The sequence below is a fragment of the Somniosus microcephalus genome, chromosome 7 (assembly GCF_052327205.1).
Source record: "Somniosus microcephalus isolate GS21.2 chromosome 7, FLI_Smic_1.0, whole genome shotgun sequence".
Classification (NCBI taxonomy): Eukaryota; Metazoa; Chordata; class Chondrichthyes; order Squaliformes; family Somniosidae; genus Somniosus; species Somniosus microcephalus.
The window spans coordinates 219,387,641-219,413,307 of NC_140993.1; the positions used below are offsets into that span (position 1 = coordinate 219,387,641).

Genomic DNA, 25,667 nt, shown 5'->3' on the forward strand with positions numbered 1-25,667 from the left:
CACGTGCTAGCAAGAGCAGAAATAGGAGAATAGACCAGATGAATGCGAGGCTGGAGAGATGGTGTAGGAGGGAGGGATTTAAATTCCTGAGGCATTGGGACCAATTCTGGGGAAGGTGGGACCTGTACAAGCTGGACGGATTACACCTCGGCAGAACCGGGACCAATATCCTCACAGGTGGGTTTGCTAGTGCTGTTGGGAAGGATTTAAACTAGTTTGTCAGGGGGCTGGGGACCTAAGTGTGGGCCCAGAATGGAGAGAAACAAAGCTGGAAGTGCAAGTTAGAAAGTAGTCAGCAAAACTAGTAGGGAGCAGAAACAAACATAGAAACATAGAAGATAGGAGCAAGAGTAGGCCATTCGGCCCCTCAAACCTGATCCGCCATTCAATGAGATCATGGCTGATCATCCAAATCCAGTACCCTGTTCCTGCCTTCTCTCCATATCCCTTGATCCCTTTAGCCTTAAGAAATATATCCAAGTCCTTGAATATATTTAATGAATTGGCCTCTACTGCCTTCTTTGGCAGAGAATTCCACAGGTTGACCACTCTCTGGGTGAAGAAATTCCTCCTCATCTCTGTCCTAAATGGCTTACCCCTTATCCTTAGACTGTGACCCCTGGTTCTGGACTCCCCGACCATCGGGAACATCCTTCCAGCATCTAGTCTGTCTCGTCCTGTTAGAATTTTATAAGTTTCGATGAGGTCCCCTCTCATTCTTCTAAACTCCAGCGAGTACAAGCCTAATCGACCCAATCGCTCCTCATACGTCATTCCTGCCATCCCAGGTATCAGCCTGGTGAATCTTCGCTGCACTCCTTCCATGGCAAGAACATCCTTCCTCAGATAAGGCGACCAAAACTGCACACAATACTCAAGATGTGGTCGCACCAAGGCCCTGTACAACTGCAGCAAGATATCCTTGTTCCTGTACTCAAACCCTCTCGCTACGAAGGCCAACATACCATTTGCCTTCTTAACCGTCTGCTGCACCTGCATGCTTACTTTCAGCGACTGGTGCACAAGGACGCCCATGTCTCGTTGCACTTCCCCTTCTCCCAATCTATTGCCATTCAGATAATAATCTGCCTTCCTGTTTTTGACGCCAAAGTGGATAACCTCGCATTTATCCACGTTATATTGCATCTGGCTTGCTTCTGCCCAATCACCCAACCTGTCCAAATCATACTGGAGTTTCTCGGTATCCTCCTCACAGCACACACGCCCACCCAGCTTTGTGTCGTTTGCAAACTTGGAGATATTACAGCTAGTTCCCTCGTCCAGATCATTAATATATATTGTGAATAGCTGGGGTCCAAGGACCGATCCCTGCGGTACCCCACTAGTCACTGCCTGCCACTCGGAAAAAGGCCCGTTTATTCCAACTCTTTGCTTTCTGTCTGCCAACCAGTTCTCTATCCAAGTCAATACCTTGCTCCCAATCCCATGTGCATTAATTTTACACGCAAATCTCTTATGCGGGACCTTATCGAAAGCCTTTTGAAAATCCAAATACACCACATCCACTGGTTCTCCCTTATCTATTTTACCAGTTACATCCTCAAAAAATTCCAGTAGATTAGTCAAGCACGATTTACCTTTTGTAAAGCCATGTTGACTTTGTCCGATCCGATCACTTTTTTCCAAGTGCTCTGCTATTACATCCTTTATAATGGACTCTAGCATATTCCTCACTACCGATGTCAGGCTTACCGGTCTGTAATTCCCCGTTTTCTCTACCACCCTTTTTGAACAGTGGGGTAACATTAGCCACCTGCCAATCCATGGGTACTGTTCCAGAGTCTTTTGAATTTTGGAAGATGACCAGCAATGCACCTACTATTTCTAGGGCCACTTCTTTAAGTACCCTAGGATGTAGATTATCAGGCCCGGGGGATTTATCGGCCCTGAATCCCATCAATTTCCCTAACACCATTTCCCTACAAATACGGATTTCATTCAGCTCCTCCCTTTTATTAGACCCTATGTTCCCCGACAGCTTTCGGAGGTTATTTGTGTCCTCCTTTGTGAAGACAGTACTAAAGTATGTATTTAATTGGTCTGCCATTTCTCCATTCCCCATTATAAATTCCCCTGATTCTGACTGCAAGGGACCTACGCTTGACTTCACCAATATTTTTCTCTTCACATATGTATAAAAGCTTTTACAGTCAGTTTTTATGTTCCCTGCAAGCTTACTCTCATACTCTATTTTCCCCCTCTTAATTAATCCCTTTGTCCTCCTTTGTTGAATCCTAAACTGCTCCCAATCCTCAGGTTTACTGCTTTTTCTGGCCAATTTAAATGTCCTCTCCTTGGATCTTATGCTATCCCTAATTTTTTTTTTTTTTTTTTTTTTTGGCATAGTGGTTAGCACTGTTGCCTCACAGCGCCAGGGACCCGGGTTCAAATCTGGCCTCGGGCGACTGTCTGTGTGGAGTTTGCACATTCTCCCTGTGTCTGCGTGGGTTTCCTCCGGGTGCTCCGATTTCCTCCCACAGTCCAAAGATGTGCAGGTTAGGTTGATTTGGCTATGATAAATTGACCCTTAGTGTTAGGGGATTAAATACGTGGGGTTACGGGGATAGGGTGGGATATGTGTCGGTGCAGGCTCGATGGGCCAAAATGGCCTCTATCTGCACTGTGGGGATTCTGTGTGTGATTCTTCTGTGTGTGTGTAATTTCCCTTGTTAGCCACGGTTGAGTCACCTTTTTTGTTTTATTTTTATGCCAAACTGGGTTGAACAAATTCTGTAGTTCATCCATGCGATGTTTGAATGTTTGCCATTGCCCTTCCACCGTCAACCCTTTGAGTGACATTACCCAATCAATCCTGCCCAACTCGCACCTCATACCATCGTAGCCTCCTTTATTTAAATTCTAGACCCTAGTCTCTGAGTCAACTATTTCACTCTCCATCTTAATGAAGAATTCTATCATATTATGATCGCTCTGACCCAAGGGGCCTCGCACAACAAGATTGCTAATTAATCCTTTCTCATTACATAATACCCAGTCTAAGATGGCCTGATCTCTAGTTGGTTCCTCGACATATTGGTCCAGGAAACCATCCCGTATACACTCCAGGAATTCCTCCTCCACAGTATTGTTACTAATTTGGTTACCCCAATCTATATGTAGATTAAAGTCACCCATGATAACTGAAGTGCCCTTATTGCACGCTTCTCTAATTTCCTGTTTAATGCCATCCCCGACCTCCGCATTACTGTTTGGAGGTCTATATACCACTCCCACTAACGTTTTCTGCCCCTTGGTATTTCTCAGTTCTACCCATACAGATTCCACATCATCAGATCTAATATCCTTCCTTTCAATTGTGTTCATCCCCTCTTTAACCAGCAATGCTACCCCACCTCCTTTTCCTTTCTGCCTATCTTTCCTGAATATTGAATACCCCTGGATGTTGAGTTCCCAGCCTTGGCCACCCTGGAGCCATGTTTCCGTAATCCCAATCATATCATATTTGTTTACCTCTATTTGCGCAGCTAATTCATCCACCTTATTACGAATGCTCCTCGCATTAAAACACAAAGCCTTCAGGCTTGTTCTTTTAACGCTCTTAGATCTTTTAGAATTATTATTTACTGTGGCCATGTTTGATTTAAACCCTTGATTTCTCTGCCTGTCACTTTTGTTTTTCTCTTTCCTGTCTTTTGCTTTTATCCTTGTTTCCCTTTCCTCTGTTTCCCCGCTCAGGTTCCCAACCCCCTGCCATTTTAGTTTAAACCCTTCTCCAGAGCATTAGCAAACACTCCCCCTTGGACATCGGTACTGGCCCTGCCCAGGTGCAAACCGTCCGTTTTGTATTGGTCCCACCTCCTCCAGAACCAGTTCTAATGTCCCAGGAATTTGACTCCCTCCCCCTTGCACCATTCCTCTAGCCACGTATTCAGCTGAAATATCCTTCTATTTCTACTCTGACTAGCACGTGGCACTGGTAGCAATCCTGAGATTACTACTTTTGAGGTCCTATTTTTTAATTTACCTCCTAACTCCCTATATTCAGCTTTTAGGACCTCATCCCGGTTTTTACCTATATCGTTGGTACCTATATGCACCACGACAACTGGCTGTTCACCCTCCCCTTCCAAAATGTTCTTCAGCTGCTCCGAGACATCCTTGACCCTTGCACCAGGGAGACAACACACCATCCTGGAGACTCGTTTGCGGCCACAGAAACGCCTGTCTATTCCCCTTACAATAGAATCCCCTATTACTATAGCTCTACCCCTCTTTTTCCTCCCGTCCTGTGCAGCAGAGCCACCCCTGGTGCCAGGAAGTTGGCTGCTGCTGCCTTCACCTGGTAAGCCATCCCCCCCACCAGTATCCAAAGCGGTATATCTGTTTGAGAGGGGGATGGCAGCAGGGGACCCCTGCACTACCTGCCTGCGCCTACTACTCTGCCTGTTGGTCACCCATTCCCTTTCTGCCTGTGCCACCTTTATCTGCGGTGTGACCAACTGATTAAACGTGCTATTCACGACGTCCTCAGCATCGCGAATGGTCCAGTATGTATCCAATCGCTGCTCCAGTGCCGCAATGCGGTCTGCCAGTAGCTGCAGCTGGACACACTTCCTGCACACATGGTTGTCAGGGACAGAGGAAGTGTCCCTGAGTTCTCACATAGCGCAGGAGGAGCATACCACGCTAAGGCCAACAGTAAAGTGGGTCAAAGTGCAGAAAAATATTAAACAGGCAAAGTTGAAGGCACTTTATCTAAATGCACGTAGCATTCGCAACAAGGTGGATGAATTAATGGCACTAATAGAAGTAAATGGGTATGACGTAATTGCCATTACAGAGACATGGGGCAGGATTTTCATTGGGCCGTGGAGGCGGGATTGGAGGCGTGTGGGGGGTTAAAATCTCGAAATCGGGGAGCACGAACCCATTCTGCCCCCAACCCACCTCCATGCCATTTTCAAAGGAGGCAGATACCCGACCTGTGCGGGGAGCTGCCTCCCCGAGGCGGGAAGGGGATTAGTGCCAATTAACTGTCTGTTAACAGGTAGTTAACAGGCAGTTTTTAGCCTAATCCCTAATTTTATTCCTGAAGTGTGGGATTCCCGACGGCTCCAAACCACGCCAAGTTAGCAAGGCGGACCGTCGGGCTGAAGGGTTCCAGATGTCCGGTGTTCAGGTGAGTGATGGGTGCATGAGTGCAGAGGTAAGTGTGTTTGGTGTGTGTAAAGTGTTTAACGAAGTTTTACTTACCTTTTCTTACCTTTACAGCCTTCCTTCCTTCAGGTCTCGGGAGCCCCTCATCTCACCGGCACAGAAAGCAGAATGGCCGCGAGCTGTCCAAAGTTGCAGCATTCAGCTTTCTGTTCTGGAGAGATCTCTAAATCAGCCTGAGAGGAAGGAATTAACTTGGAGTACAGATTGTCAGTGTTTGACAGCTTCAAAGAGCTGTCAAACGCTGATATTTCATCCGTCAAAAGCTCTTGACAGATGAAATGTCAATCTGTGACGTCACCAGTTGCCGGGTGGCCCTTAATTGGCCTGCTGAGCCCGCTGGGTGGGCTCAACAAGGTCAATCAAGTGAAAATGGCGTGGGTTGGCCACAACTCGATGGAGGTGCGACTACAACCCTGAAAGTTGTAGTCCCGCCTCCTACACGCCTCCAGTATCAAAATCCAGCCCATGGTTGCAGGGTAACCAAAGCTGGGAACTGAATGTTCCAGGGTACTCAAAATTTATGAAGGACAGACAAAAAGGAAAAGGAGGTGGCGTAGCAGGGATGAGATTGGTACGGTAGAGATAAAAGATCTTGGCTCGGCAGATCGTGATGTAGAACTGGAATCAGTTTGGGTGGAGCTAAGAAACAGCAAAGGGTGGAAAACGTTGGCGGGAGTTGTGTATAGGCCACCAAACAGTAGTGGTAATGTAGGGCACGGTATCAATCAAGAAATTAGAAGTGCATGTAACAAGGGCAATACGGTAATCATGGGAGATTTTAATCTACATATTGACTGGGCAAATCAAATTACCACTAATAGTGTGGAGGACGAATTCTTGGAATGCATGCGAGATGGTTTCCTGGATCAGTATGTGGAGGAACCAACCAGGGAACAGGCTATTCTGGATCTGGTACTGTGTAATGAGAAAGGGCTAATCAATAATCTTGTGGTAAAGGGGCCTTTAGGGATAAGTGACTAAAATATTGAATTTTACATTAAGTTTGAGAGTGATATAGTCCAATCTGAAACTAAGGTCTTCAATCTAAACAAAGGAAACTACAAGGGTATGAGGGACAAGTTGGCCATGATAGATTGGGAGACTACACTAAAAGGTATAAAGGTGGACATACAATAGCTAACATTCAAGGAAATAATGCATAATTTGCAACAAACATATATTCCTCTAGGGCATAAAAACCCAAAAGAAAAAGTGATCCAACCACAGCCAGCAAAAGAAATTAAAGTTAGTATTAAGTCAAAGGAGGGAGCTTATAAAGTTGTCAGAAAAAGCGGTCAGCCTGAGGATTGGGATCTTTTTAGGAATCAGCAAAGGGGGACCAAGAAATTGATAAAGAAAGGGAAAATGGAATATGAGCATAAACTAGCGAAAAATATAAAAACGGATTGTAAAAGCCTCTACAGGTATGTGAAAAGGAAAAAACTGGCAAAGGTAAATATAGGTCCTTTACAGTCAGAGATGGGAGAATTTATAATGGGGAATGAGGAAATGGTGGAGAAATTAAATAAATACTTTGTTTCTGTCTTCACGTAGGAATACACAAAAAACCTCCCATAAATACGAGAAAACCAAGGGTGTGGTGAGAATGAGGAACTTAAAGACATTATTATTAGTAAAAAAAACTGTACTAGCAAAATTAATGGTACTAAAAGTCGATAAATCCCAAGGACCGGATGACCTACATCCTAGGGTTTTTGATAGAGGTGGCCATTGGGATAGTGGACACATTGGTTGTCATCTTCCAAAATTCTATAGATTCTGGAACGGTTCCTGCAGATTGGAAGATAGCAAATGTAACCCAACATTTAAGAAAGGAGGGAGAGAGAAAACAGGGATACAGACCTGTTAGCCTCACATCAGTAGTTGGGAAAATGCTGGAATCTATTATAAAGGATGCAATAACTGGGCACTTAGAAACTAATATTAAGATTGGGCAGAGTCAACATGGATTTATGAAAGGGAAATCCTGTTTAACAAACCTATTAGAGTTCTTTGAGGATGTAACTAGTGAAGTAGACAAAGGGGAACCGGTAGATGTGGTTTATTTGGATTTTCAGAAGGCCTTCGATAATGTCCCACACAAGAGGTTGGTGAACAAAATTAGGGCTCATGGAATTGGGGGTAATATACTAGCATGGATTGAGAATTGGTTAACAGACATAAAACAAAGAGTAGGGATAAACGGATCTTTTTCAGGATGGCAGGCTGTGACTAGTGGGGTACCGCAAGGATCGGTGCTTGGGCCCCAGCTATTCACAATCTATATCAATGATTTGGATGAGGGAACTAATTGTAACATTTCCAAATTTGCTGATGATACAAAGCTAGGTGGCAGTGTCAGTTGTGAAGAGGATGTGAAGAGGCTTCAAGGGGATCTCGACAGGTTCATTGAGAGGGCGAGAACATGGCAGAGGGAATATAGTGTGGATAAATGTGAAGTTATCCACTTTGGTAGAAAAAACGAAAGGCAGAGTATTTCCTAAATGGTGAAAGATTGGGGAATGCAGATGCTCAAAGAGACCTGGGTGTCCTTGTACATGAGTCACTGAAAGTGAATATGCAGGTGCAGCAAGCCATTAGGAAGGCAAATGGTATGCTGGCCTTCATTACAAGAGGATTTGAATACAGGAGTAAAGAAGTCTTATTCCAATTATATAGGGCTTTGGTGAGACCACACCTGGAGTATTGTGTACAATTTTGGTCACCTTACCTAAGGAAGGATATACTTGCCATAGAGGGAGTGCAATGAAGGTTCACAAGATTGATTCCTGGGATGGCGGGACTGTCGTATGAGAAGAGATTGTGTAAACTAGGCCTGTATTCTCTTGAATTCAGAAGAATGAGAGGGGATCTCATTGAAGCATACAAAATTATTACAGGGCTTGATAGGGTGGATGCTGGGAGAATGTTTCCCTTGGCTGGGGAGTCTAGAACCAGGGGCCACAGCCTCAGGATAAATGGTAGGCCATTCAGGACTGAGATGAGAAGGAATTTCTTCACACAGAGGGTGGTGAATCTTTGGAATTCACTACCCCAGAGGGCTGTGGGGGCTTAGTCATTGGGTATATTCAAAACAGAAGTCGATGGGTTTCTGACTAGTAAGGGCATCAAGGGATATGGCGATAGGGCCGGTGAATGGAGTTGAGGCAAAAGATCAGCCATGATCTCATTGAATGGTGGAGCAGGCTCGAAGGGCTGAATGGCCTGCTCCTACTTCTTATGTTCTTAAAGGCGTAAGATCTTTACGATCTCTGAGTTCTTGGACAAGACACCAATAGGCAGCAGCCAGTATGTTTGAGCAATAGATCAAGGTTTATTAAGCATACAGCGTAATATACTTAATATTAGGCGATAACTTTAACGAATAGCTCGCAGCCCTTGGTCTCTGGAACCTCTCGGACACAGATGATGTCATCTTACGTCTGTTCCTTTGTCCTCGCAGTATGTCTGTGTGAAACTGTTGTTTGAATATCAAGGTTTTAACCCATTCCTTATCAACAGTTTGGTTGGCCAGTGTCCATATATGGACTTTAACAAAATCACCTTTTTGAATTGGTTCTAATGGTCAAAATACCATTATCACTCAGGTTAAAGCTAGTAACTTGGCCACTCCTTTTCCAGTACATTTCCATCAACTTTGCCATGTTCAGTGTTATCTTGTTTATAGTTTTTCACCCCATTGGAATTTACCATATCTCTTTCATTTCATGCCTCAAGCAGTACAAGGCCTTTCTATACCATGGGCCCAGATCATTTCAGCGCTGTTTCACTCGTCTTGATGTATCCAGACTATCTCACTTTAATCTACCAGATAAATACCTTAACTTCCATGATCTCTCTTGTTTATTGGAATTTATACTAATTATTCTTTAAATATTGTTGCAATTAGTTTTGTTAAGCGAATTCTAAGTTCTAACAGCATTATAATATGTTTTTCTTAGCAATTTAATGATCTGACCTTCACTTACAGTCTGTCTGTGGCTGTTTGTTATCAAAACTTAGTCAAAACTGCTTTTGACTGTACAGCTACATTTTGAACAAGTTCTAGTTACCCAGGCGTAATTATGGGTAATATTATTTGGTCGATGGCTACACTTGAATTTATACATATATGATTCTTGTCCACTAAATATATTTAAATATCAGCCTTTCGTACAAAGGTGATATATAAATGGTGAAAGGTGATGTATAAATGGTGAAAGGTGATGTATAAATGGTGAAAGGTGATGTATAAATGGTGATGGTGATGTATAAATGGTGAAAGGTGATGTATAAATGGTGAAAGGTGATGTATAAATGGTGAAAGGTGGTGTATAAATGGTGAAAGGTGATGTATAAATGGTGAAAGGTGATGTATAAATGGTGAAAGGTGATGTATAAATGGTGAAAGGTGATGTATAAATGGTGAAAGGTGATGTATAAATGGTGAAAGGTGCTGTATAAATGGTGAAAGGTGATGTATAAATGGTGAAAGGTGATGTATAAATGGTGAAAGGTGATGTATAAATGGTGAAAGGTGATGTATAAATGATGAAAGGTGTAGTGTATGTGCCTTTAAGAGCCCCAGGTGTGCTGTAATGCCGGTAATTGTCTTCAGTGTCTTTATCAACACACGGACACTACAGTGGCGATGAAGTGGAAACGGACTTACCTGCAATTCGGCAGCACCTCAAGGACATCGATTCCTCGGGCGTCCAGAAGACTCAAGGAAGTGAGAGAAGCTGTGGTTTCACCAGCTGGCCAAGCTGGTGGCAGGTACTGCGCTAATCCTTCCTGGGCGTCAGGCTGGGGCTCCAGCGGCTGGTTCTACAGCTGAGACAGGCAGCGAAATCGGAGGCAAGCAATAACGGACTGGGAGGGAGCACTCGGGAGACTGCCGACGCGGCAAGCAGGTCAGCGTTCAGACCTGGAGAGAAACTCCGGTGGGAACGAGTCTCCAAATAAATTTTAAAAAGAATGGAAACCACAGTAAACAGCATTGTCATCGGCAGCAGCGGCGGGAAAGCGCGGGAAGCGCCATATCTTTGCTGCAGAAAAGAAAAAAAAGCGTGGGAAGCACCATATCTTTTCTGAAATGCCTAAATCTGGCAATATTGATGCTTTTGATAGTGAAATAGAGGATTGGACCACATACGTGGAAAGAATAGAGGTATATTGCACTGCAAATGGAATAGAAGATGAAAAAAAAGCTTCAGTACTTCTGAACCTAATGGGCGCAAAGGCATACGGGCTGTTACAAAATTTAATCACTCCAGCCAAACCAAAGGACAAGAATTTTAAAGAAATTGTTGATACCCTGCAGGAGCACTTAAACCCAACACCGCTGCTGATAGCGGAACGATTCAAGTTCTTCAAGAGAATTCAACACAAGAATGAAAGTAACGCTGATTACCTAACCGAATTAAGAAAGCTATCAAAGTACTGCCAATTCGGGGCAGGACTATCAGATTATCTTCGAGACAAATTCGTTTGCGGTCTCTTAAGTGAAGGAACACAAAAAAGGCTGCTTTCTGAAAAAGATTTAACATTGGACAAAGCTTTCAGTATGGCTGTATCATACGAAGCAGCAGCAAGAGGAGCTGTAGAGATACAACAAAAGACACAGGACTTCGGCACCCATGAAATGACACAGGGTTTCGAAAGATGTTATCGCTGCGGCAGATCCACCCATAACCAGAGGGACTGCTGGTTCAAGGACAAAGCATGCAGGCAATGCGGAAAGATTGGACACATTGCACGGGTATGCCAATCTGGACAAAATAAATCCACAGACAGAAAAAAAAAAATCAATAAAGAAAAGTACAGGAAGGTACAAATGATGACGGACAGTGGCTCCGAAACCAGAAGAGCGATAGCGACTTCGAAAACAAGAGACTAAGCTGTCTCAAATTACATAATGTACTTGCCAAAGATGATTACCAAACCATTTGGGTTACCCTCATGATAGCAGGGTCCCCAGTTAAAATGGAGCTAGATACAGGATCAGCTCTAACCGTAATAAATCGACGGGATTACGAGAGGCTATTTTCGCATATACCTCTAAAAGACACATCCATTATCTTAAAAACATATACGGGGCAGAAAGTATACCCCAAAGGAAAAATAAGGGTGCCTGTTGTATACAACGGCAAAGAAATACAAAAGTTGTATTTATACATTCTACAAGATGGTGGTCCACCGTTGTTGGGACGTGAATGGATCAGAAAGATACGTTTAGACTGGCACTCCATTCAGGCACTGACGGTGACCAGTAAGAAATAAACAATGATGACATCATACCTGAACGATTAAAAGACATATTGGCCAACGCCAAAGAAGTGTTTCAAGAGAAACTAGGAACCTTGAAAGGCATCACCGCCTCAATAAAAGTGGAAGATGCAGCAATTCCCAAATTTTTTAAGGCAAGACCGGTGCCATACGCAATACGTCCAGCAGTCGAGGCAGAGCTGGAGAATTTGGAAAAAGCAGGCGTATTGTCCAAAATAGATTGGAGCGAGTGGGCAACACCCATCGTTCCAGTCATGAAAAAAGCATTGAATAATGATAAATCTGAAGAACAGAGAAAAATTCGCATCTGTGGAGACTTCAAGGTGACTGTAAACCTGGTCCTTCACACAGTACAGTATCCTCTTCCGAGGATAGAAGATATTTTCGCCTCACTATCCGGAGGGAAACGTTTCACCAAAATTGACTTGGCACAGGCATATCTACAGATGGAGGTTGAGGAGGCCTCTAAAAAGTATCTCACGATAAACACACACAAAGGCCTGTACCAGTACAATCGACTGGTTTTTGGAGTAGCATCAGCTCCAGCTATCTGGCAAAGAGCTATGGAGCAAGTCCTGCAAGGGATTCCGGGGACTCAATGCTACCTAGACGACATCCTTGTAACAGGAGAAAACGACAACGAGCACCTTGCCAATTTGGAGCAGGTGCTCACTAGGCTGAAAGAACGGGGCCTACGAGCAAATCGCCCGAAGTGCGAATTTTTCTAAAATCAGATATCATATTGTGGCCACATAATTAATAATGAAGGGTTACATAAGTCACCTGAAAAAATTGAAGCGGTCATAAAAGCCCCAGCACCTGAAAATATTTCACAATTAAGGTCATTCCTGGGATTAATAAATTACTATCATAAATTTTTACCGAAGTTATCAACTCTTCTACACCCTCTTAATGAACTTCTACAAACAGGAGTGATTTGGAAATGGAACGAAGACTGTAAACGTGCCTTCCATAAATGCAAAGACTTAATCACGTCCGAAGAAGTTTTGGCTCATTACAACCCATCACTGCCAATCAGACTGGCATGCGATGCATCCCCTTACGGCATAGGAGCAGTATTATCCCATAAATTCCCTGATGGCTCAGAACGGCCGATAGCTTTTGCGTCACGCTCATTAAACTCAGCTGAGCGTAACTATGCCCAAATCGACAGGGAAGCACTCAGCCTGGTATGGGGAGTGAAGAAATTCAACCATTACCTACACGGACAAAAATTTACCTTATTGACTGACCATCAACCCCTCATCTCCATATTCAACCCTAAAAAAGGTGTTCCCATTATGACAGCGCAAAGGCTACAGAGGTGGTCCCTTTTTCTAGGGGCACACCAATACAGCATAGAATACAAAGGGTCAAAACAGCATGGGAATGCTAACGGTTTATCGCGCCTACTGTTGCCAACGGTAGAAGAGGCACCTACAGTAGACCCAGTAGAGATGTTCCACTCTACCATAGTGGAATGTCTGCCAGTAACAAATTCTGCCATTGAAAGGGAGACGGGAAATGACCCGACTCTCTCACGGGTCTACGATTTAACAGTGAAGGGATGGCCAGCACATGGCGAACCACTGTTGCCAGCATTCTCGCAAAGAAGAGAACAGCTGTCAGTGTGCCGAGGAACCTTGATGTGTGGATCCAGAGTGGTAATTCCACCCAAACTCCAGGATAAAGTGCTAAAGGAGCTTCACGAGGGGCATCTGGGTGGAGTGAAAATGAAGAACCTAGCTAGGGCGTTTGTATGGTGGCCAGGTATCGATGGCGACATCGAAGAAATGACCAAGAGCTGCCTAGGATGCCAGAAGGTCCAAAACGCTCCACCACAAGCCCCTCTACATCCATGGGAGTGGCCCTCATCTCCCTGGCAAAGGGTGCACATCGACTTTGCTGGTCCATTTATGGACTCAGTGTTCTTAATCGCGGTTGATGCACACTCCAAGTGGCCGGAGGTAATAAAGATGTCCTCCACCACCACGGAAAAAACCATCACAGTATTAAGGACCATATTTGCCAGGAATGGGCTGCCGGAACAGATATGTTCTGATAATGGACCGCAATTTGTGTCCGAAGAATTCAGAAAGTTCTTAAAAAACAATGGGGTTAAGCACTACACGTCTGCCCCATACCATCCCGCCACCAATGGATTGGCTGAAAGGTTTGTCCAGACCTTCAAGAAGGCCATAAAGGCCATGGGTAATGAAGACATAAAACTTCAGCACAAGGTGGATAACTTCTTATTCGCATACAGGAATGCAACACATATGGTTACCAACCAAACTCCCGCCATGATGTTCTTCAATAGAAACCTAAGATGCCGGCTGGATTTGGTCAAGCCCAACATCAGAAGGGACGTGGAGAACCGGCAGTTTCAAGGCATGAATGAAAGGCCAACTAGAAGCTTCCAGATAGGTCAACAAGTTTTGGCCCGGGACTACCGTACCGAGAAATGGCAGCCTGGAACTATCTGCACACGACTAGGGCCACTGATGTATACCGTGGACATCGGAGAAAGCATAATAAGGCACCATGCTGACCAAATCATATAGTCATTCGAAAAGGGACAACCTACACCACAACTCTATACATCTAACGATGAAGTAGAGATACCCATGTCTACCTCCGATCCGGTAATACTGGAACCCGATGAACCCGACACTGGCATTCAAGCCCAATCAGCCTTGCCAGAAGAACCTACTACACCACCAGAAACTACTACACCCCCGAGGCGTTATCCGGACCGAGTCAGGAAGCCTCCTGAGAGACTGACTTATAATTAATTAACTACAGCAATGTGTATATTATTTTGCTTATAACATGTAATTAATAATTACTTAAAATATGATGTACTGGTTAGCTAAAAGGGGAGGAATTGTAGTGTATGTGCCTTTAAGAGCCCCAGGTGTGCTGTAATGCCGGTAATTGCCACTCTGGCTATATAAGCCTGTATGTTGTGTATATTCGTTAGAACCCCCCCCCTGCAAGACTTTGCTTAGTAAACACCTATGAACCAACTCCTGTCTTCAGTGTCTTTATCAACACACGGACACTACAAAAGGTGATGTATAAATGGTGAAAGGTGATGTATAAATGGTGATGGTGATGTATAAATGGTGAAAGGTGATGTAAAAATGGTGAAAGGTGATCTATAAATGGTGAAAGGTGATATATAAATGGTGAAAGGTGATGTATTGATGGTGAAAGGGGATGTATAAATGGTGAAAGGTGATGTATAAATGGTGAAAGGTGATGTATTGATGGTGAAAGGTGATGTATAAATGGTGAAAGCTGATGTATAAATGGTGAAAGGTCATATATAAATGCAAGTCTTTGATAATTAAATAACTGCCCTTGAAGAGCTGGGGCCCGCCGCGAGACGTCACAGAGGATTGCAGCTCCGCCCCCTGATCCTGATTCGCTTGCCAGCTAACGGCGGCATTCGGATTGGTCTGTTGTTCTGTCAATCAGAGTTAACCCCGCCCCTTGGCTTCTCCTGGAGTTAGCACCAGCGGCAGATTTTGCCCTTTCGTTTTCTCTGTCCCGTGTGAAGTGCGGGCGGGCTTCTTTGCTGTAACCCTCAATTAACTAGGAAAGTTTGTAATTTAGACCTCGCTCGTCTCCCGGCGCCCCGCGGGCGAGTGTCTGGCCGGTTTCGATGGCAACGGGCGGCGCGAGCGCGGCGGTCGGCAGGTAAGGTCCCTGGCGCCACCCGCTGGGCAGGGAGGGCCAGACCAGCACAGTCAGTGCCCAGACCTGCACAGTTAGTGCCCTGACCTGCCCAGACAGGTTCAGTCAGTGCCCTGACCAGCACAGTCAGTGCCCTGACCTGCCCAGACCAGCACAGTCAGTGCCCAGACAGTGCCCAGACCAGCACAGTCAGTGCCCTGACCTGCCCAGACAGTACCCAGACCAGCAGTCAGTGCCCTGACGTGCCCAGACCAGCACAGTCAGTGCCCTGACCTGCCCAGACAGTGCCCAGACCAGCAGTCAGTGCCCTGACCTGCCCAGACAGTGCCCAGACCAGCAGTCAGTGCCCTGACCTGCCCAGACCAGCAGTCAGTGCCCTGACCTGCCCAGACAGTGCCCAGACCAGCAGTCAGTGCCCTGACCTGCCCAGACAGTGCCCAGACCAGCAGTCAGTGCCCTGACCTGCCCTGACAGTGCCCAGACCAGCACAGTCAGTGCCCTGACGTGCCCAGACCAGCACAGTCAGTGCCCTGACCTGCCCAGACCAGCACAGTCAGTGCCCTGACCTGCCCAGACCAGCACAGTCAGTGCCCTGACCTGCCCAGACCAGCACAGTCAGTGCCCTGACCTGCCCAGACCAGCACAGTCAGTGCCCTGACCTGCCCAGACCAGCACAGTCAGTGCCCTGACCTGCCCAGACCAGCACAGTCAGTGCCCTGACCTGCCCAGACCAGCACAGTCAGTGCCCTGACCTGCCCAGACCAGCACAGTCAGTGCCCTGACCTGCCCAGACCAGCACAGTCAGTGCCCTGACCTGCCCAGACCAGCACAGTCAGTGCCCTGACCTGCCCAGACCAGCACAGTCAGTGCCCTGACCTGCCCAGACCAGCACAGTCAGTGCCCTGACCAGCCCAGACCAGCACAGTCAGTGCCCTGACCAGCACAGTCAGTGTCCAGACCAGCCCTGACCAGCACAGTCAGTGTCCAGACCAGCCCTGACCAGCACAGTCAGGGTCCAGACCAGCCCTGACCAGCACAGTCAGGGTCCAGACCAGCCCTGACCAGCACAGTCAGGGTCCAGACCAGCCCTGACCAGCACAGTCAGGGTCCAGACCAGCCCTGACCAGCACAGTCAGGGTCCAGACCAGCCCTGACCAGCACAGTCAGGGTCCAGACCAGCCCTGAGCAGCACAGTCAGTACAATAGCAAAATACTGCAGATGCTGGCAATCCGAAATAACAGCAGAAAATGCTGGAAAAACTCAGCAGGCCAGGCAACATCCGTGGAGAGAAAATAGAGTCAACGTTTCGGGTGAGAACCCTTTGTCAAGACTAAAGAAGCACAGGAAATGAAATAGATTAAGAGGCCAGGCTGGGAGAGAACAAAAGAGAAGAGACATTAAGAGGTATTCAAAACGAGACGAGATGGTGATAGGACTAGTGGAGACAAAGGACGGCTCCAGATTAGGTGTGAAATGCGCTGGCAGAATGGGAGACAGCTGCCATGTGGGAGAGAGGAAAAAAAAAGGGGGGGAAGGCCAAAACAAAGGTGTGGATAAAAAATATAAGTAAAAATGTAATAGGGGCCGAGGTTATGATCTGAAATTGTTGAACTCGATATTGAGTCCGGAAGGCTGTAAAGTGCCTAGTCGGAAGATGAGGTGCTGTTCCTCAAGTTTACGGTGAGCTTCCGTGGAACAATGCAAGAGGCCGAGGACGGTGAGGTCTGAGTGGGAATGGGGCGGTGAATTAAAATGACAGGCGACCGGAAGCTCGGGGTCACCCTTACGGACTGAATGAAGGTATTCTGCAAAGCGGTCACCCAATCTGCGTTTGGTCTCCCCAATGCAGAGGAGACCACAGTCAGTGCCCTGACCAGGCTGGTGTCGGGAGCAGTGAGACCGGAGACCCAGTGAGTATTTAAACTCACTTTCGCGGGCTTTCTTTCACAGACTGGTGTCAGGAGCAGTGAGACCAGAGACCCAGTGCGTATTTAAACTCACTTTCGCGGGCTTTCTTTACAGAGGCTGGTGTCTGGAGCAGTGAGACCGGAGACCCAATGAATATTTAAACTCACTTTCGCGGGCTTTCTTTAGAGGCTGGTGTCGGGAGCAGTGAGACCGGAGACCCAGTGAGTATTTAAACTCACTTTCGCGGGCTTTCTTACCAATCTCAGACTGGCGGCGGCATTCCAGAGCCACATCACGATTCAAAACGTGACGTCGGCAGGAGGGAGCAGCTGATTGGATGAGTACGGCCAGGTGAGTATTTATATCCTCTATAGTTTGACAGTTAAGGTTCATAGTTTATAAAGTTTAGAAGGTCTTAATTTTTTTGTGGTTATAGTTTCTAGTGCTAGTAACCAAGGGCCCTTGAGTATATCATTTAATTGTAGTGTAATTGGTGGTATTGATTTGATTTAAGTTAATTTAAATGAATTGAAGGGTAACTCATGGCAGGAGAGCTCTGCACCGTGGTATGCTCCTCCTGCACTATGTGGGAAATCAGGGACACTTCCTGTATCTCTGACGACCATGTATGCGGGAAGTGTATCCAGCTGCAGCTACTGGCAGACCGCATTGTGGCGTTGGAGCTGCGAATGGATACATACTGGAGCATTCGCGCTGCTGAGGACGTCGTGAATAGCACGTTTAGGGAGATGGTCACACCGCAGGTAAAGGCTGCACAGGCAGGAAGTGAATGGGTGACCGCCAGGCAGAGCAGTAGGTGCAGGCAGGTAGTGCAGGGGTCCCCTGTGGCCATCCCCCTCGCAAACAGATATACCACTTTGGATATTGTTGGGGAGGATGGCTTATCGGGGGAAGGCAGCAGCAACCAGCTTCCTGGCACCAGGGGCGGTTCTGCTGCACAGGACAGGAGGAAAAAGAGTGGGAGAGCTATAGTAATAGGGGATTCTATTGTAAGGTGAATAGACAGGCGTTTCTGCTGCCGCAAACGAGACTCCAGGATGGTATATTGTCTCCCTGGTGCAAGGGTCAAGGATGCCTCGGAGCGGCTGCAGAGCATTCTGGAGGGGGAGGGTGAGCAGCCAGTTGTTGTGGCGCATATAGGTACCAATGATATAGGTACAAACTGGGATGAGGTCCTAAAAGCTGAATATAGGGAGTTAGGAGGTAAATTAAAAAATAGGACCTCAAAGGTAGTAATCTCAGGATTGCTACCAGTGCCACGTGCTAGTCAGAGTAGAAATAGAAGGATATTTCAGATGAATATGTGGCTAGAGGAATGGTGCAAGGGGGAGGGATTCAAATTCCTGGGACATTGGAACCGGTTCTGGGGGATGTGGGACCAGTACAAACTGGACGGTTTGCACCTGGGCAGGACCGGGACTGATGTCCTGGGGGAGTGTTTGCTAGTGCTGTTGGGGAGGGTTTAAACTAAAATGGCAGGGGGTTGGGAACCTGTGCAGGGAGACAGAGGAATGGGAAACAAGGATAGAAGCAAAAGACAGGAAGGAGAAAAGCAAAAGTGGCAGGCAGAGAAGTCAAGGGTTTAAATCAAACATGGCCACAGTAAACAATAGTTCTAAAAGGTCTAAGAGTGTTAAAAAACCAAGCCTGAAGGCTTTGTGTCTTAATGCGAGGAGCATTCGTAATAAGGTGGATGAATTAGCTGCGCAAATAGAAGTAAATGGATATGATATGATTGGGATTACGGAAACCTGACTCCAGGGTGACCAAGGCTGGGAACTCAACATCCAGGGGTATTCAATATTCAGGAAAGACAGGCAAAAAGGAAAAGGAGTTGGGGTAGCATTGCTGGGTAAAGAGAAGATTAACACAATAGTAAGGAAGGAAATTAGCTCTGATGATGTGGAATCTGTATGGGTAGAGCTGAGAAATACCAAGGGGCAGAAAATTTTCGTGGGAGTTGTATACAGACCCCCCAAACAGTAATGCCGAGGTTGGGGATGGCATTAAACGTGAAATTAGAGACGCGTGCAATAAGGGCACAGCAGTTATCATGGGTGACTTTAATCTACATATAGATTGGGCTAACCAAATTAGTAACAATACCGTGGAGGAGGAATTCCTGGAGTGTATATGGGATGGTTTCCTGGACCAATATGTTGAGGAACCAACTAGAGATCAGGCCATCTTAGACTGGGTATTATGTAATGAGAAAGGATTAATTAGCAATCTTGTTGTGCAAGGCCTCTTGGGGCGGAGCAATCATAATATGATAGAATTCTTCATTAAGATGGAGAGTGAAGTATTTGACTCAGAGACTAGGGTCCTGAATTTAAATAAAGGAAACTACGATGGTATGAGGCGCGAGTTGGGTAGGATGGATTGGGGAATGTTACTTAAAGGGTTGACGGTGGATACGCAATGGCAAATATTTAAAGATCGCATGGATGAAGTACAGAATTTGTTCATCCCTGTTTGGCATAAAAATAACCAAAAAAGGTGACATAACCGTGGCTAACCAGGGATAGCATAAGATCCAAGGAGAGGACATATAAATTGGCCAGAAAAAGCAGCAAACCTAAGGATTGGGAGCAGTTTAGGATTCAGCAAAAGAGGACAAAGGGATTAATTAAGAGGGGGAAAATAGAGTATGAGAGTAAGCTTTCAGGGAACATAAAAACTGACTGTAAAAGCTTCTATAGATATGTGAAGAGAAAAAGATTGGTGAAGTCAAGCGTAGGTCCCTTGCAGTCAGAATCAGGGGAATTTATAATGGGGAACAAAGAAATGGCAGACCAATTAAATACATACTTTGGTTCTGTCTTCACAAAGGAGGACACAAATAACCTCCCAGAGATGTTGGGGAACATAGGGTCTAATGAGAGGGAGGAACTGAATGAAATCAGTATTTGTAGGGAAATGGTGTTAAGGAAATTGACGGGATTGAAGGCCGATAAATCCCCAGGGCCTGATAATCTACATCCTAGGGTACTTAAGGAAGTGGCCCTAGAAATAGTAGATGCATTACTGGTCATCTTCCAAAATTCTATAGATTGTGGAACAGTTCCCACAGATTGGAGGGTAGCTAATGTTACCCCACTATTCAAAAAAGTTGGTAGAGAGAAAACGGGGAATTATAGACCGGTAAGCCTGACATCGGTAGTGGGGAAAATGCTAGAATCCATTATAAAAGATGTAATAAGCAGAGCACTTGGAAAACAGTGACAAGATTGGACAAAGTCAATATGGATTTACAAAAGGTAAATCGTGCTTGACTAATCTCCTGGAAATTTTTGAGGATGTAACTGGTAGAATAGATAAGGGAGAACCAGTGGATGTGGTGTATTTGGACTTTCGGAAGGCTTTTGATAAGGTCCCGCATAAGAGATTAGCGTGTAAAGTTAAAGCACATGGGATTGGGGGCAAGGTACTGACTTGGATAGAGAACTGGCTGGCAGACAGGAAGCAAAGAGTTGGAATAAACAGGTCTTTTTCCGAGTGGCAGGCAGTGACTAGTGGGGTACCGCAGGGATCGGTGCTTGGACCCCAGCTATTCATCACAATATATATTAATGATCTAGACGCGGGAACTAGATGTAATATCTCCAAGTTTGCAGACGACACAAAGCTGGGTGGGCGTGTGTGCGGTGAGGAGGATGCTGAGAAGCTCCAGTATGATTTGGACAAGTTGGGTGATTGGGCAGATGTATGGCAGATGCAGTATAATGTGGATAAATGCGAGGTTATCCACTTTGGTGTCAAAAACAGGAAGGCAGATTATTATCTGAACGGCAATAGATTGGGAGAAGGGGAAGTGCAACGAGACCTGGGTGTCCTTGTGCACCAGTCGCTGAAGGTAAGCATGCAGGTGCAGCAGGCGGTTAAGAAGGCAAATGGTATGTTGGCCTTCCTAACGAGAGGATTCGAGTACAGGAACAAGGATGTCTTGCTGCAGTTGTACAGGGCCTTGGTGAGACCACACCTTGAGTATTGTGTGCAGTTTTGTTCGCCTTATCTGAGGAAGGATGTTCTTGCCATGGAGGGAGTGCAGCGAAGATTCACCAGACTGATACCTGGGATGGTAGGAATGACGTATGAGGAGAGATTGGGTCGATTGGGCTTATACTCGCTGGAGTTTAGAAGAATGAGAGGGGATCTCATTGAAACTTATAAAATTCTGACCAGTCTAGACAGACTAGATGCAGGAAGGATGTTCCCGATGGCGGGGGAGTCCAGAACCAGGGGTCACAGTCTAAAGATAAGGGGTAAGCCATTTAGGACAGAGATGAGGAGGAATTTCTTCACCCAGAGAGTGGTGAACCTATGGAATTCTCTATCACAAAAGGCAGTTGAGGCTAGTTCATTAAATATATTCAAGAAGGAGTTAGATAATATTCAAGAAGGAGTTAGATATATTTCTTAAGGCTAAAGGGATCAAGGGATATGGGGAGAAGGCAGGGACAGGGTACTGATTTGGATGATCAGCCATGATCTCATTGAATGGCGGAGCAGGCTCAAGGGGCCGAATGGCCTACTCCTGCTCCTATCTTCTATGTTTCTATGTAGCACAGTCAGTGCGCTGACCAGCACAGCCCGTGCCCAGACCAGCACAGCCTGTGCCCAGGCCAGCACTGCTCAGACCAGACCAGCACAGACCAGACCAGACCATAGAATCATAGAAATTTAGAGCACAGAAGGAGACCATTTGGCCCATCTTGTCCGTGCTGGCCGAAAAAGAGCTATCTACCCTAATCCCACTTTCCAGCTCTTGGTCCATTTCCTTGTAGATTACGGCACTTCAAATGTGTATCCAAGTACTTTTTAAATGTGATGAGGGATTCTGCCTCTACCACCCTTTCAGGCAGTGAGTTCCAGACCCCCACCACCCTCTGGGTGAAAACATTTCTCCTCAAATCCCCTCTAAACCTCCTACCAATTACTTTAAATGTATGCCCCCTGGTTATTGACCTCTCTGCTAAGGGAAATAGGTCCTTCCTGTCCACTCTATCTAGGCCCCTCATAATTTTAGGCCCCTCATAATTTTATACACCTCAATTAGGTCTCCCCTCAACCTCCTCTGTTCCAAAGAAAACAACCCCAGCCTATCCAATCTTTCCTCATAGCTAAAATTCCCCAGCTCAGGCAACATCCTCGTAAATCTCCTCTGTACCCTCTCTAGTGCAATCACATCCTCCCTGTAATGTGGTGACCAGAACTGCACGCAGTATTCTAGCTGTGGCCTAACTAGTGTTTTATACAGTTCAACCATAACCTCCCTGCTCTTATATTCTATGCCTCGGCTAATAAAGGCAAGTATCCCGTATGCCTTCTTAACCACCTTATCTACCTGTCCTACCTTCAGGGATCTGTGGACATGCACTCCAAGGTCCCTCTGATCTTCCGCACTTCTCAGTGTCCTACCATTTAATGTGTGTTCCCTTGCCTTGTTAGCCCTCCCCAAATGCATTACCTCCTACTTCTCCGGATTTAATTCCATTTGCCACTGTTCTGCCCACCTGACCAGTCCATTGATATCTTCCTGCAGTCTACAACTTTCTTCTTCATTATCAACCACACAGCCAATTTTTGTATCATCTGCAAACTTCTTAATTATACTTCCTACATTCAAGTCCAAATCATTGATATATAACTCAAAAAGCAAAGGATCCAGTGCTGAGCCCCGCAGAACCCCACTGGAAACAGCCTTCCAGTCACAAAATCACCCTTCGCTCATTACCCTTTGTTTCCTGCCCCTAAGCCAATTTCAGATCCAACTTGCCACTTTGCCTTGGATCCCATGGGCTTTTACTTTTGTGACCAGTCTGCCATGCGGGACCTTATCAAAAAGCCTTGCTAAAGTCCATATAGACTACATCAAACGCACTACCCTCATCGACCATCCTTGTTACCTCCTCAAAAAATTCAATCAAGTTAGTCAGACATGACCTTCCCTTAACAAATCCATGCTGACTTCCTGATTAATCTGTGTCTTTCTAAATGAAGATTTATCCTGTCCCTCAGAATTTTTTCCAATAATTTTCCCACCACCGAGGTTAGGCTGACTGGCCTGTAATTACTCGGTCTATCCCTTTCTCCCTTTTTAAACAACGGTACCACATTAGCCGTCCTCCGGCACCACACCTGTCGCCAGAGAGGATTGGAAAATGATGGTCAGAACCTCTGCTATTTCCTCTCTTGCTTTGCTTAACAGTCTGGGATACATTTCATCTGGACCTGGGGATTTATCTACTTTCAAAGATGCTAAACCCCTTAATACTTCCTCTCTCACTATGTTTATTTCATCTAATATTTCACACTCCTCCTCCCTGATTGCAATGTCTGCATCGTCCCTCTCTTTTGTGAAAACCGATGCAAAGTATTCATTAAGAACCATACCATGTCTTCTGCCTCCACACACATGTTACCTTTATGGTTCCTAATAGGCCCTACTCTTACTTTAGTTATCCTCTTGCTCTTAATGTATTTATAAAACATCTTTGGGTTTCCCTTGATTTTACTTGCCACTATTTTTCATGCCCTCTCTTTGCTTTCCTAATTTCCTTTTTGATTTCACCCTTGCACTTTCCATACTCCTCTCAGGTTTCTGCAGTATTGAGCCCTCGGTATCTGTCATAAGCTTCCCTTTTTTTCTTTATCCTTCCCTGTATGCCCCTTGACATCCAGGGAGCTCTAGATTTGTTAGTCCCACCCTTTTTCTTTAAGGCAGCATACTTGCTCTGAACCCTCACTATCTCCTCCTTGAATGCCTCCCACTGCTCTGACACTGATTTACCTTCAAGTTTCTGTCTCCAGTCCACTTTGGTTAAATCACATCTCAGCTTAGTAAAATGAGCTTTTACCCAATTGAGAACTTTTATTCCTGGTCTATCCTTTTCCTTTTTCATAACTATGCTAAATCTTACTGAATTATGATCACTACCACCAATATGCTCTCCCACTGATACCCTTTCCACCTGCCCAGCTTCATTCCCTAAAATTAGGTCCAGAACCGCCTCCTCTCTTGTTGGGCTTGCTACGTACTGGCTAAAGAAGTTCTCCTGAATGCATTTTAAGAATTCTGCTCCCTCTAAACCTTTCACTCTAATTTTATCCCAGTTAATATTAGGGACGCTGAAATCCCCTACTATTACTGCCCTATTTTTGCATGTCTCAGAAATTTGCCTACATATTTGTTCTTCTATCCTCCTCTGACTGTTTGGCGGTCTATAGTACACTCCCAGAAGTGTGATTGCCCCTTTTTTGCTTTTCAGTTCGACCCATATGGCCTCGTTGGATCATCCTTCTAAGATATCATCCCTCCTCACAGCTGTAATGGTTTCTTTAATCAATATTGCAACCCCACCTCCTTTTTTATCCCCCTTTCTATCTCGTCTGAAAACCCTGTAACCAGGAATGTTGAGCTGCCATTCTTTCCCTTCTTTCAGCCATGTCTCGGTAATAGCTCTAATATCTTACTCCCATGTGTCTATCTGTGCCCTCAGCTCACCTGCTTTATTCCCTAGACTCCTTGCATTGAAGTATATACCCTTTAACACTACCAAGCTCCCTTGTCTCTTTTCTAGCCTTTGTTGCCTCTGCCTTCCAAACTCGCTCACTAATTTTCTGCCTTCCATTTCCAGCTTTGCTTCTGTCCCTTCTGAATCTACTCTCAGGTTCCCATCCCCCTGCCAAGTTGGCTTAAACCCTCCCCAAAGCACTAGCTATTCCCCCCACGAGGATATTGATCCCGGTCCTGTTAAGGTGCAACCTTACCGGCTTGTACAGGTCCCACCTCCCCCAGAAACGGTCCCAATGCCTCAGGAGCCGAAAGCCCTCCCTCCTGCGCCATCTCTCCGGCCATGCAATCATCTGCTCTATCCTATTTCTGTACTCACTAGCACGTGGCACTGGGAGTAATCCAGAGATTACTATCTTTGAGGTCCTGCTTTTTAATCTCTTTCCTAGCTCCCTAAAATCTGCCTGTAGGACCTCATCCCTCTTCCTACCTATGTCGTTGGTAGCGATGTGGACCACAACCTCTGGCTGTTCACCCTCTCCCCTCAGAATGTCCTGCAGCCGCTCAGTGACTTCCTTGACCCTGGCACCAGGGAGGCAACACGAGTCACGTCTGCGGCCACAGAAATGCCTGTCTACTCCCCTAACTATCGAATCCCCTATGACTATTGCTCTTCCATTCCTCTCCCCCTGTGCAGCTGAGCCACCCATGCTGCCGTGGACTTGGCTCTGGCTGCACTACCCAGAGGAACCATTGCCCCATCAGTATTCAGAGCTGAAAACCGGTTAGCGAATGAGATGCACTCAGGGGATTCCTGCCCTACCTGCTCGGTGGTCCTCTTCTGTCTGGTGGTCACCCATTCATTCCCTCTCTGCCTGCACACTCTTAAGCTGCGGGGTGACCACCTCCTGAAACGTGCTATCCACGAAGTTCTCAGCCTCGCGGATGCACTACAGTGACTCCAGCCACCGCTCAAGCTCCAAAACCTGGAGCTCAAGCTGCTGTAGCTGGTGACACTTCCTGCACACGTGG

At 45.9% G+C, this 25,667-nt stretch overlaps 1 protein-coding gene across 3 annotated transcripts in view; it reads left to right on the forward strand.

The window, feature by feature from the left end:
- The first annotated feature begins 14,983 nt into the window (after nt 1-14,983).
- The window catches only part of fbxo15 (F-box protein 15), a 59,477-nt gene continuing 48,793 nt past the window's right edge, over nt 14,984-25,667 (forward strand). For 2 of the 3 annotated variants that reach the window (XM_085993429.1, XM_085993431.1), the window contains exon 1: nt 14,984-15,192. In XM_085993429.1, coding sequence (XP_085849555.1) covers nt 15,158-15,192 — 35 coding nt within the window. In that variant the 5' untranslated portion in view covers nt 14,984-15,157. Of the gene's footprint in view, nt 17,450-25,667 lie in introns of all 3 variants that reach the window. The other variant, XM_085993430.1, reaches the window with a different exon arrangement.